This window comes from Trematomus bernacchii, unplaced genomic scaffold (genome assembly GCF_902827165.1).
Source record: "Trematomus bernacchii unplaced genomic scaffold, fTreBer1.1, whole genome shotgun sequence".
Lineage (NCBI taxonomy): Eukaryota > Metazoa > Chordata > Actinopteri > Perciformes > Nototheniidae > Trematomus > Trematomus bernacchii.
This window is the reverse complement of record NW_022987736.1, coordinates 87,863-101,613: the sequence shown is the minus strand read 5'-3', so window position 1 is coordinate 101,613 and position 13,751 is coordinate 87,863. Positions and strand designations below refer to the sequence as shown.

Sequence of the window (13,751 nt, the reverse complement as noted above, 5' to 3'; positions counted from 1 at the left end):
CATCAGCAGCACGAACACACTAACTGTGATCTTAACAGGTCCTGTGACAACATACTACATACCTGTGATGGTTGTGTACCACCAAACCAAGGCAGCTACAGCCAGAGCAAGGCAAACAGCCAGCATAGGATATAACCAAGGAGGAAATGTGGGCCGTTCTGTTGGCAACATAATCAACAACATGACTTTCTCTTACTGTACACCAAACAGCAACAATATTCTATGTAAAAACCTTTTTTTTGTATTTGTTAAGGAAAATTGGCGTTGTCGGCAGGATACCAACAGCTCTTCAGAGACTGGTAAGTGTGATTTCAAATCTACATTTGGACATTGCCTTGCCAGAATCTGTGATTGACGGTATCCTAAAATTATCTGTGAAGCTAAGCGGCTGCGTTTCGTTTTGGTTAATGAACATTTGGGGCTAGTAACCCCAGGGGATCATCCAGGGACTCTGTCTTGGCTGGTTCCCTCTGTGTGTGCTGCTCGGGACGTATGTGCCGTGCAGGCATACACGGAGATGTTTAAAAAGACCTTAATGAGGGCAGCAGTAAAGTGGAACTTCTGTGTGAAATCAAAATAGAGATTTGTAATGAACAAATCGCAGAGATTCCGGGGGTTTCAGCGGCCAACACTAGCAGTTAACTAAAGCAGCCATAGATATTACCCCCAGCGCCTCTAAAAAAAACACGGCTCCAGCTGCTGCAGCTCCGGGGAATGTGTGTAACATACCTCCCCGTATCTGCATGAGCTGGTGAAGTGAACTCAGAGGGAGAAAATCACAGCTTTTGTCTATAACTTTAACTCACACCACCGCCGTCTCTAGTAAAAACGAGATGGTTTAAAAGCACTCTCGTGGCTTGTGGCCGTTTACGATGTGCTGGCAAGTGCGAGGTGCGTGCATTACCTGATGCGACAGGCTCCCTACATTGCTGGAGGAGCTGGTGCCGGTCCGGGGTGCATACATAAAATTATAGGCTAATTGATCATGGGTGGGCAGTGGCATGCAAGTGTAGAACAAAACTGTGTTTCATCGTTGTGATGAACATGATGGCGTGTGTATAGGCTGGTCGAGAAGGGCTACAGTTAACTGTGTAGTTTCGGATAGAAAGGGTAGCGGAGAAAAAAGTCTATGTGCTCCAGATCGGGGGGGCATAGCACCACTAGAACAGGGATAGTGGGGTCGCAAGAGGATAAGCTAGTTATTGCTCTTGGACGGTCTTCAGGCACCGATCAAGGACTTGTATACAAGGGTGGGAGCGCGAGTCAAGGTGCCCCACTGGGTTCCCCATTGAGGGAGAGATCATTCCCTACCCCCTCTGAAACCTCTTTAATCCGGACTAAATTGAGCTGGATGAACTTTGCTGTCACGCTGGTGTTTATTATGAGTTCATGTTTGTTCGTCTAATTGCAGTGTGGTTTTTCTTGTACTAACCGCCGTCTTGTGCATGTTTTGTAACAACTAATAATGAATCAGTCCATAGCCAGGGTAAAATAAACTAAGCTTTAGTTAACTCACCAAAAGTAAATGACTTGAGAAAAATAAATAATATATAGTGTTTTGCAAAATTCTGGTAGTATAGATGTGCTGCAAAATGAAAATAAATAGCAAAAGAGTGTTTGTATGTCCTGCATCTGAGTGTGCAGAGGAACATGTAAACAAGGAGCACACTGTTCAGGGTGTGCGCTGTAGGTGTAAGAAGAAGAGAAGATTATATTACTTTAAGAATACATTCTTAAATTGTATTGCTGGTATGTTTGTGACCTTTTATAAACCCTATGCCCCGTCCTGCACCCCGAGACCCTCATAGGCATCACTGCTGGTCGTAAAGACCTGCCTGAGGAGGTCAGGGTGGCAAAATCTGTCTGCTGTTTTAGGTCAATGTTGTATTATTTGTTTAATTTATTCTTAAATCTATGTATTGTATGGTAATAATGAAAAAAAACGTAATGTATTGAACACATTCCGAAACAAAGCTGATAAGACAGAACTAGACTCAGACATAATACAAATTATTGTTGAAACATTTTGCGCTGTTGCTGCAAAATGGAAACTTTGTTGATTATCTATTCCAACTGGCCACTGGATTCAGATAATTAATATAAGTGGAAGTTTTAATTACAGTTTTAAATATAGTTTAACATTCTTTATTAAACTGCTTCAAATGATTTCTCGTATCAACCAATTGGTCTCCAGAGACATTACTACAATTATAATAGTTGTTAAACTACTGACAAGTTTTCTGAAACCGAGTTTATGGACAAAAGAGTAAAGGTCGCTGGTTAAGCCAGGATCAATATATTTGTTGACATTTTCATTACAGTGTGCATAATAAATGTGTTAAATGAATTGAGCAATTCTTTAAAAAAGTATAATGTTGCAATCTCTTTACAATAAGTCATTACAGTTAACAAAGAAGTAGAGGTTGTTTTCCAAGGGCCTCTCCTTCACAGCCCTACACTTTAAATCATGAGACTTTCAAATCATAACAGACAGAGATCGGTATCACTTTGTGTTGCAAGCCAAATCCATGTAAAGGTTCTACTTGAGCCCGATTTAAATACCATAAAGAAAGTATTGAACCCAGCTCAAGCTAAATGTCAAATGTATTTAATTAATGTGCAAGTGTTTTGATTTATTTCAAATGTTCCAGTCTAGCTTTTTTCGAGTTCAGTCTAAGCAACAAATTGTTTCTCATAACATTCTCACTGCTGTCCCAAATGTTTTAACCTTGGGCAGACAAGCTGTTCACACACCCACACACACACCCACCCACCCACCCACACACACACACACACACACACACACACACACACACACACACACACACACACACACACACACACACACACACACACACACACACACACACACACACACACACACACACACACACACACACACCCACACACTTTGGATAAGTAGTCACCTTATCCACATTGTAAATTGTTGCCTTCTTTAAAGTTATTAGTAATTTAAGATTAATTATTAAATTAAATGTGGTAGAATAAGATAAAATAAATAAAATAACTTGACTTGATCATTTTGTTCACAACATTAGACCTGTCCTCTAATCTCTACTAGAATAAGATAAGTGTGCATGTTTGGATGTTTTATCACTCCTGTAATGTACCTAATCTTATTATCCATTTCATTACAGAGCTGGGAAAATGGTGTATTGATTAGATTCTGATCCGTGCACGTCCAATTTTGACTGACTTTAGTTCTAATGTTAATGTTAATTTGACTTCAACCCATAAGTAATTATTTAAATTAACTCTAAATGTCACATGATGATGGATTAGGGTTCCACATTTCTTCCACTAATTTGTTTTACAATCAGGCCAAAGGTAAAGAGAGACATTGATGACCTTGTGTCCCTTTTGTTAGTACGTGGTTCCATTTTGTCTATGGCCATGGACGGCTTCACTAAAAGTCACCCAGTTCTGCCCTGCTGCAGTCCGGCTGAGTGCAGTCACAGAGATGCTATGGCTGCTCTACATGACATTAATGGTCTGGTCTGAATGGACACCACTTCCTGCTCCCAGAGAGAATGACACTCCTCAAACTGAACATTACAGCCGTTGATACTGTCTCACATGGGTCTGCTCCCCCCCACTGAGCCATGAACTGAAAGCATGACATCTGCTATGAACACTTGGAAGCCTCCCTGTCACACCAGCACCAACCCTTGGGTCAGTCAGATGAGACTAACGGCTTCACTTAGGGCATTTGGTTCAGATACATGACTCTCGTTACCGCAGAGTGGGTTGTTTTTAAGGCTATTCATACTGCTATGCAGAGGATGCCTGTAAGTGGGCGAGCTGGTAAAAGCCCCTACTATTGTTTCAAATAGGCCTAATGTCAGGGGTCTCTTAATGTCTAGTTCTACATGTATTCACATTACATAGACAATGTTTCCACCTGGTAAAACTAAAGGCTGCACAAAACTCAGGCTACAATACAACCATTCTGTTCTGCTCTAACGATTCAATATATAGATTCTACATCAAAACAATTAGCTTTTATTGTTTCCAATGATAACGTCACCTTAAGTGGAGGAATGCAAACCTGTTTTCAAATGTAAGGTTTTGATTTTGTTTGACATTTCTCAGTAATGACACCCTCAGACACCCAGTATCATTCATGCTATGCCTTCAGTAATAACTCAGATGTTAAAGGGATGAAACTTTTCCTCCCAAATCAGATATGCTTTGTTTTTCAACAAATGTTTCCATTTCCTGCATAATACATGTTTCTCACAATGGGTTTTTTGTAAACTGCACACAGGTGATACTGAGTCTTCTCGATTAATAGATTATAAACTATACCATGCTTAAATAGACTCCTAAGTTATTATTTCATATGTACCATATGTAAGAAAAGGGAGGGAAGAGTCAATTATATTGAGTAAGTTATTTTATATTGGGTAATTTATTTCTCAAACCTATGTTTTATGGAAGAGACAAAATATTTCTGATAAACTAATATGTTATCAAAAGGTAAATGGTGAATTAATATACATTTAGAATCATTGAGAAGGGGTTATATCCACAGGGACAAGCTCACCTTTAACTTACAATAACATGTCTCTGCTATGGACTGATGAGTATATGATTCTTGCATGTTCAATGACTAACACAAACCTTCAAAATGATAATGTGCATGTGTCAGGAAGGCTCCCAAATAATTCTGAGGGGCCTATCCTATTTTTGTAATTAAATGATAATGGGCTAATCCATTACTTTGAGTTGTCTTCACTCAGATAAACATCCCTATCAAGTGTTAACCCAATAACTAGGACAGCTCTCAAGGCCAAGGGTCAGAGAGAGAGGGTCACACTCTCCGGGTGCAGAGAGCACCCCCAGCCACGTGCAAGGAAGCACGAGGTCGTTCGAGATGGGATGCTTCTCTTCACCTTTCTGATAAGATGGGATGCTTCTCTTCACCTTTCTGATAAGATGGGATGCTTCTCTTCACCTTTCTGATAAGATGGGGTTCTTCTCTTCACCTTTCTGATAAGAGGGGATTCTTCTCTTCACCTTTCTGATAAGATGGGATGCTTCTCTTCACCTTTCTGATAAGATGGGGTTCTTCTCTTCACCTTTCTGATAAGATGGGGTTCTTCTCTTCACCTTTCTGATAAGAGGGGGTTCTTCTCTTCATCTTTCTGCTCGGTGGGCTCTAGCAGACAACCCTGCAGGACGAGCGAGGGCTTCAGAGGTTTCTATAATACAAGGTTCCATGTTTCTTGGAGGAGTTTGATGTCTTCCTAACCTCTCCCACCTGGATGCATCAGGAATGCACTCAAGCAGATAGCAGAAGGAATACCGGCAGATGAGCCTCCGTCTCACTGGGGGGTCAGCTACAGAGCTCACTGAATGAGCCACACAAAAGCAGAGCAATTGGGGGGTTGAAATATGGCGCTCTGATGAAGAAGAGTTTGAGCCAATCAGCACCTCAGTGCTAATCTACAGTATCAGGATGCCTTTACACACCAGACACTCGGTGTCATAAAGGGAGGAGGAGAACGAGTCAGGAAGACTGACGGACATGTTCTTCCAGCTCTCGTACAAAGATGAACTTTGAATTGAATGACCAGATGTTTAAAGATGTACAATTAATGATTGTTTTTTTATATTTCCAATGACCAGACATGTGTTAAATAGTGGTGATCAATATATTTAGTCAGATCAGATTACACTTTCACACTAAACAAAATTAATAAATAAATATTTTCAGATTATAAGGTATTGAATAATAAGGTATTTCTAATATTATAACAGATAATGTTAATATCCTTAATCATCCAGCAACCAGGCTTAACAACACTACTCTTTAATGTATTACCCATGCACAGACAGACCTACAATGATGTTTCAAGTACTGGATTAATTTCAGTTTTGGCCCAAAACAAATATTTATAATAATTCATATAACAATTATGTAGCATATTTGATCCTCAAATTAGAGAAGTATAATTTAAAGAAATTGATATTCTATATTCAACATTAGATAAACACAGAAGAACCCTTTCCAAGTACCATAAGTAGATGTTCAGGTAAGTATGGCTAATAAGAATAATTGATAGACTTAATTTGGTACAGATCAGTTGTAGCATTTACAAATGTATGAATTAAAGTTTTAAGAATGTTTAATCTTTCCTTTCCAGGTTTTTACAAAAGTCTTTGAATATTTGCCTAACTTTTCCTTTTCAGATTTTGAACAATGTACTTGACTAAAATGAATGTATTGATGTTACTAAGACGAAGTGCCTTACTCTTGGCTAAAGCGTAATGAAGTAAACGTAAAGTAATCCTAAAATTGAGGACACTGCAACTTTGTGGATTACAGATTGATCAAATCACCTGTGAATGTTATGCCTTAGCTGGATCTCTGATGATCCTAAGTTTGAAATGCTTTTGACTAGTGATTGCCTTAAAGCAAATCTTTAAGCTGCAAGCTGGTTTTGATTTTATAGTTTGATAAATGACATTAACTAATGGTTTAAATGATAAAAGATATTAGTTTAAAACAAATATTTTGCTATTATGTATCTGTGTTTTATGTGTGTTCATTATTGTGCTTATTGACAAAAGATGCTCCAAACACTGATGAGAGATAATTGTTCCTATTATGATTGGCTGTATCAATCATTGTGATTGAATGTTTCAATCTTATTCTACTTTGTGATGTAATTGAATGTAAGGTGAGACCGCACTCGAATCTGAAGACGCCTATTGATTTAAGTATTGAACAGAATTATTATTAGACTAATGTTTTAAGTTTATCAAAAATGATAAAAAGAGAGGAACTGTTAAGGAATAATTCTTCTAGATATCTAACCTTTTGCTCTGTGACGTTTTATGATCTACTCTGACGTCTGTTATCTCCTTTAAGGAAAGGCCTTGGTGCCATATGTGTTGTTGTCATCAGTTTGTGACCGGTCAACTTGTCTGGCACGAATGGTAATTGTTGTGAGAACGCTGAGGCACTTCTTTATCGGTGTTTGTGGACTCTAAGATGTGAAATCTTTGAGGCCATGAGTGTCGGACGCAGGTGGTTCAGTGTTCCCAGCTGTTTAGTCTACTCCTTCAGAGATGTTGATTACTCTCTGTGAACCAGTTAAAAGGTCTAGCATAGAGATAGGCTCTTCAGAATTGACGTGGCAACTCTACCGTGAAGTCAGAACCTCTGACTCTTTGATTTGTGATGTGAATCCTCCGGCCGATACTCTGAATAAACCCATCAGTGTTTGACATCAAAGCTCCAACTCTCACCGTGTCTCCTTCCTGAGTCGGTGACTCCATGCATTACTACACAGAAGTTTCCTCCACAGTATTCTAATAAAGTAATAAGTAGTTCTGATAATCCTTCCATGTCCACCTTACTCTGCCCTGTATGTACAGAGTAGGGGTTAGGGTTTGTTCCTTACCTGTAACCTGCAGGCGCACAATTACCCTTGACATTTCATTTTCATTGTGATGGACGTGGCAGGTGTAGACGCCGCTGTCAGAGAGTTGGGGTTCTTTCAGAATGAGATTGAGGTCTCCAGTTATCAGAGCATCAGCTGCCATAGATGTTCGATCGCTGTAATGCTGGTTTTGAAAACGGGGCTCATCTTCGTCAAGATGCTGGTGGACGGCTGAGGGATTAAAACCGAAGCGGCTCCAAACCACTTTTGTGTCCTCGGGTAACCTAAACCAGCGGCCCCCAACCTTTTTGGCGCCACGGAGCGGTTTCATGTAAGATAATATTTTCGCGGACCAGCCTTCAAGTTGTGGGGGGATAAATATGACGAAATAAAATAATACGACCTGTGTTCCTGTTTACCTGGTTATTGTGTTAACTGGTTAGATCTGCTTTCGTTCTGTCTATGGTTGTAACGTTAGCTATTTTCCATTGGGTTGAATGTTGCAATCAAACATACCACAAAGGCATATAATTGCAACAAAAAAAAAAACCTGTCTACGGTACCGCGGCACAGACGATTACATAACATGCAAGTAAAGTAGCGTTTTTCAAAGCATGGGTTCAGACCTTAATTGCCTCGGCTATAGTTCAATCAATTTGATTTATTTATTGCAAGCTTCATTTATATGCTGCAGTTTACAGACAATCTGCCCGTTCAAATACTGACTCAACACAGTTTGCTGTCTCAAAGTCTCTCGCACATCTGCAAAAGAAAGAATTAATAAAAGTAAATGTGTAAGCAGATCTAACCAGTTAACACAATAACCAGTTCAACTGGAACACCGGCATCAAAACAAATATAAAGTGCATAAGATATAACTCACCATTACGCTGAATTAGTGGGAGCCCTGGGCTTGTGTCTCTGCAACAATCTAGGGGTAATGGGAGACAATGACACCCGAAGTGTGTTCCTTATGAACTCCGTAGAAAATCCCACATCACAAAGGTAGGATGTTGGAAATGGAAGCAGGGTTTTCAGTGCTTTTTAGGCGATCTCAGGATATTCTGCCTTGATTTTAATCCAGAACATCGGAAGAGTTGTTTTCTGAAACAAACCTTTAAGGCCAACGTCATTTGCAATCTCCAGCAGTTGATCTTCTTCTGGCACGGACAAGCTCGATTCAGCTTTCGTGGCTGGAAGGATCAATTCTTCACCAATAGTAAAAGGTTTATTCGCCTTAGCAATACGGTTAGCCACTAAGTATGATGTTCTCAGTGCACTCGCATTTGTTTGATGTGGTGGCCATCAGTAATTGCTTCTGTCCTTCTTGCTCACTTTTTTTTCTTTAAAAATACTCCAAAGGCTTGTCTTTTAATCCAGGGTGCTTGGTCTCCATGTGCCGAAGCAGTTTTGAAGGCTTCATTGCCTCATTTGCTAGCCAGTTGCCACATATTATGCAGAGCGGGCTAGGAGCATGAGAATCACCTGTAGCGATAAACCCATACTTTAAGTCGGACTACTGATATTGTCTTTTAAATGCAGCTTTCTTTTTCTTTGAAGTCGTAGGCTCTTCTTCCTCTGTCTCCTCATTGGGTCTTTTCCCCTTTCCAAATAATCTCTTTAAAGAAGTTTGTGTTGCACTCATTTTTGCTAGCTTGTTTTTAGCAGGGCTTTTTGTGGGCTTAATATTTGGGGTATCGTACAGCCAATCAGCGCGTCACAGCGTAATGACGTTCCAGAGTCCAGACTGCTCTCGCGCTCAGTGTTGCCAGATCGGCGGTTTTCCATGAGTTGGGCTGGTTCCAAAAAATGTATCACTGTAATAACTCACGGCACGCGAAAAATAAAATATCTTTCAGACTAATAATCAATAAAATATTTTTGTATAATATTTTTCTAAAATATTTCTTTATAATATTTGTATAAAGTATTTTTTTATTCAATCTTTCTCTGCGGCCCGGTACCAAATGACCCGCGGACCTTGACCTAGATGACTGGCAGGGCAGCTGGACAGACTTCACCCCCCCATACACGCTAATTGTTGAGTTATGTTGAGGAACTGGGAGGAGACACTAAATTATGTCTCAATTATTGATGTATATATTATCTAAAGTAACTTCTTTACACGTCAAAAACACAAAACTATTACATTTACAAATACCTACACATATATGCATAGAAATCTTTACAAACTTAAAAGGTTATATACATGGCGTTCAGAGCATTAGTGTAGAAGCAAACAATTGATATAAAGGCCAACGGGCAGCATGTGTGACAGGCTGGAGGCTGTTGGAGGGGCTGGGGTGAAAACAATTAAAGGACACGAGCTGCATGTGGTAGGGCACCAAGCTTTCTAGCATGTAGGACAGCCTGAAATCCACTGCATCAATGCCACCTTAGAGAGAATTAGTGCGAACGGTAAAGAGACCTTCTTCAGATTTTAACATTAGTGTGTATTGCGCAGCTCGTTAACGGCCCGTCCACACGGCGGCGTGCGTTGAAGCTTCAACGCTTCTGCCCATTCACTTTGAATGGGGTGACGTCACGCTTTGCTGAACTGCATTGTGGGAGCGTTGCTTCGCTTTGCTCGCGTTCAAAAAGTTGAGCAATGTTCAACTTTTGAAGCTTCGGCGGAAGCGTCAGCCAATCAAATCATATGCCAGTACAAGCTCTAGCCAATCAAACCGCATGCTTATGTGTCCGGGGCGGGAGATTCATGTGATTGGTTGTTGGTCGAGTTTCAGACAAGCTCACCGGCAAGCTTCAACGCACGCCGCCGTGTGGACGCTGCGTAAGGCTTAGAGTGCGTGATGTCACAGCTAGATTCGAGGAGAGCTTGAAATTCACCTTACATTTTTATTTTAAACCTGCCATAATTCCCAAACCCTACACTCCTTGGACATCATTTTTCATGAAAAACCTAGGAAAACCTCTCCTACGTTGAAAATAAAAAAATATTAAGCAAAACAATTAAACAAAATGCCTTTTGAGGGCATGAAGTGACAACAACGTTCAACATGTCTCCATTAAGGCCCATTGTAAATTCAGCCTGATCTTTCGTCAGAGCAGCAACTGCACACCTTTAGTAAATTTGCTAAAAACGCCACATTATTGACCCGAAAGTACACCAAAAGCAGACTGAGACACTCCTCAGGGTCCTGACATGCTCCACGCGTTGACATTTTACCGATAGCTGCTACGGTTTTCAACAAAAGTTAGAAATGTAAGAGGTTTATTTCTCATTCAGAACAATGGAAAGGCTCTCCTTTCACTGCACATCTCCATGGTAACCTTTGATCTCTGGGCTCACACACTCTGGTGTTTGATAACGTTATCACCATGGTAACCTCTGATCTCTGGGTTTACACACACAGGTGTTTGATAACGTCATCACCTCAAACACAAACACACAGACTGGAGTTTAAAGACTGTCTCAGCCTATTATTTTCTCTCTGACGGCCCCTACACACGGCGGCGTGCGTTGACGCTTGCCGGCGGGCATGTCTGAAGCTACACCAACAACCAATCACCTGAATCTCCCGCCCCGGACACACAAGCAGCGGTTTGATTGGCTAGAGCTTGTACTGGCATATGATTCGATTGGCTGGCGCTTCCGTCGAAGCTTCAAAAGTAGAACATTGCTCTACTAATGCAGTTCGGGGAAGCATGACGTCACCCCATTCAAAGTGAATGGGCAGAAGCGTTGAAGCGTCAACGCACGCCGCCGTGTGTAGGGGCCGTGATGGAGACTTCATACTGACTTCAACACGTTCCACATATTTTATACATTATTGGCGACTTTTGGTTTTAGTTCAAAAGTTTGCAGTAAAAATATTCTGCTGCGTTTTTACTTTCTTTTCTCTTCTTAATACACATTCATTCACTACTACTTACATTTAATATCTAACTCCTTCAGCCTACTTTCAGCTACAGAAACCATTCAACTATTACATTATTCAGCTATTTCAGGACATGGAGGCTATACATTTAGTTGTTTATACCTTTTCTTTAAAATATTAAGCTTCTTCACTATTTTTCCTACTCTTCCAGTTTAACATTGCACTTTCAAGTTTTCAACAAAGTCATTGCAATGCATTTGATCTGTAACAATTTTGATTCAAATAATTTCACTTTTCTGCATTTCTCCGCTAATTTCAGCAACACACTTACTTGTTTTTTGTAGCTAAAAGCAGCTACTATTCAACTAATAAAATATTTAGCCTTTTCTGCATTTTCAGCTAAATTCAGCAACAAATGTACACAGTTTACAGCATTCACAGGAAATGCATTTTCTAGTTGTATCATGTTTTCCACACTAAATGTTTCCCTACAGGGCACTCATGTTTTATCCACTAGAAAGCACAATATAATGTTTTCTCCACTTACCCCCAACCTGCATGTTTAATGGGGGTGGGGGTAGGGATGTTCCTCACCTTTGACCTCCAGTAACATTGTGTATCGGGGTGATAATTCCTCTTCCTTTCTGAACCTTTGGCAGATGTAGACGCCACTGTCAGAGAGGTGGGGTTCTTTCAGAGTGAGGCTGAGGTCTCCAGTTTCCAGAGCATCAGTTGACATTGATGTCCGGCCGCTGTAATGCTGGTTTTGAAGATAATGCTCATATACCTGATGCTGATGCTGGTGGACAGTTGAGGGATGGGAATCGTATCGCTCCCACACCACTGTTGTGTCCTCAGGTAACCTAGGTGACTGACAGGGCAGCTGGACAGACTCCACCCCCTCATACACGCTTACAACAGCTGAAAATTGCTGGGAAACTTGAAGGACACACAAAAAGATGTTTCAATTATAAATGTATTATTTTATTTGCTTGTTTGTTTACACACAAAAAAATGTATATATAATGAAGTTTATAATAAATGTACAAAGACATTTATATAAAGAGAAAACTTTTATCCTACAAATACTCAGAAACACTTGCATTTAAGAATTTACCAAAGCTAGATAAATAGATAAATATCTTAATGATCTAACCCAACTGAAATAAGAATAATTTACAACTTGCTCCCAAAAAAAGGAACATGCAGACGGTACCAAATGATGGTGGTGGTAGAACTAATCAGATTGTTTTAATTAAAAGTATAAAATACTTACAAGTAAAGTAAGCATTCAAAATGACACTAACAAATGTATTTTACATATTCAATTGAAGTGGTCATATGAAACAGGAGATTAGATCTGTGTCTGCTTCTGCTTTTATTTTCAATTTCTATTATTGTTTCTATGCAGTGAATTTCACAACAAAAACACAAACTCCATTTTAATTGTAATAAATCATTAAATTAGATTTTAGCATCCTTGAAATGTGTTCATTTTAAATCAAGACTTTGGTTTCAGCTGCTGATTTACGAGGCTACATGAAACTAAAGCTGGAGTCATGAGAGTAGAAAGAAGAAGGTAATCATACCGTGTACGAGGGTCAGAAACCCCACTAACGCCTTCATCTTCATGACGAAATAACCTAAATCAGATTCTCTCCGTCTCTTCTTATAAACTGATCACAAAGTAAGCGTTACTTTTAGTTTACTGAAAGTGCCTCGCGGTTGACTGTCGCAGGAATGTGACGAATCAGGTTAAGGAAGACAAGCTGAATTGTATAACACCTGAGCAACTACGACAGAGAAAGTAAAAAGGAGTGCCTATTGTTGCTCGTCTTAACCTCTCCCCATTTCCAGTCTGCCTCATCACTATGGTTACGGTTAGGGTTGTCAACTTGCAGACTATCAAAGAGATAGTAGATACAAATGATCTAAAAATAAATCAAACAGATTGAACAGAATACCCAGCCTAACTTATCTGGGGACCCTTTGAAGGGGCTCGACCGACTAAACTCTATATAAAGTGTTGAAAACGACTTCACCTGGAGCAGAAAGTAGAAATCTGCTCTGATGCTTCAGGATCAACAATGTGTTAATGTAGCATAGAATCAGATATCAGTCACATTTCACTGTTCTATGAGTACAGCATGAAGCTGAGGATACTTCTGTACTTTTACTACAAGAAGATGAGAATACTTTTACTTACATTGATGTTCAAATGTTCCATTGTATAATGTTGAAGTTGGTTCATGGTTTCGAAGCATTTGTTGCAGTCATAAATGGCGACATCTGCTGGGCAGCTCCTTGTGGTACATTTACAAACCCAAAGAAAAAGAGAAGTCCTAAAGCCTTTTCAGTTGCAACACTTAATGGATGAAGGCATTAAAATTAATTTAATTATAATCCAATAATAATTGAATCAATTACTCTCACTTGTAATATTATAATATATGTAGTATTTCTAGTTTTTTTAACATATACTTCTTACTTTTGATTCAGG

General features: G+C 39.7%; 1 protein-coding gene across 1 annotated transcript in view; it reads right to left on the bottom strand.

The window, feature by feature from the left end:
• LOC117495019 overlaps nucleotides 1–12,973 on the bottom strand; it is a 32,576-nt gene extending 19,603 nt beyond the window's left edge. The window contains exons 1-3 of the mRNA XM_034146077.1: nucleotides 12,841–12,973; nucleotides 11,846–12,190; nucleotides 63–158 (exon numbers count right to left, since the gene is read on the bottom strand). Of these exons, the coding sequence (XP_034001968.1) occupies nucleotides 63–158; nucleotides 11,846–12,190; nucleotides 12,841–12,883 (484 nt within the window). The 5' untranslated portion in view covers nucleotides 12,884–12,973. The remainder of the gene's footprint in view (nucleotides 1–62; nucleotides 159–11,845; nucleotides 12,191–12,840) is intronic.
• Between the last annotated feature and the right edge of the window lie 778 nt (nucleotides 12,974–13,751).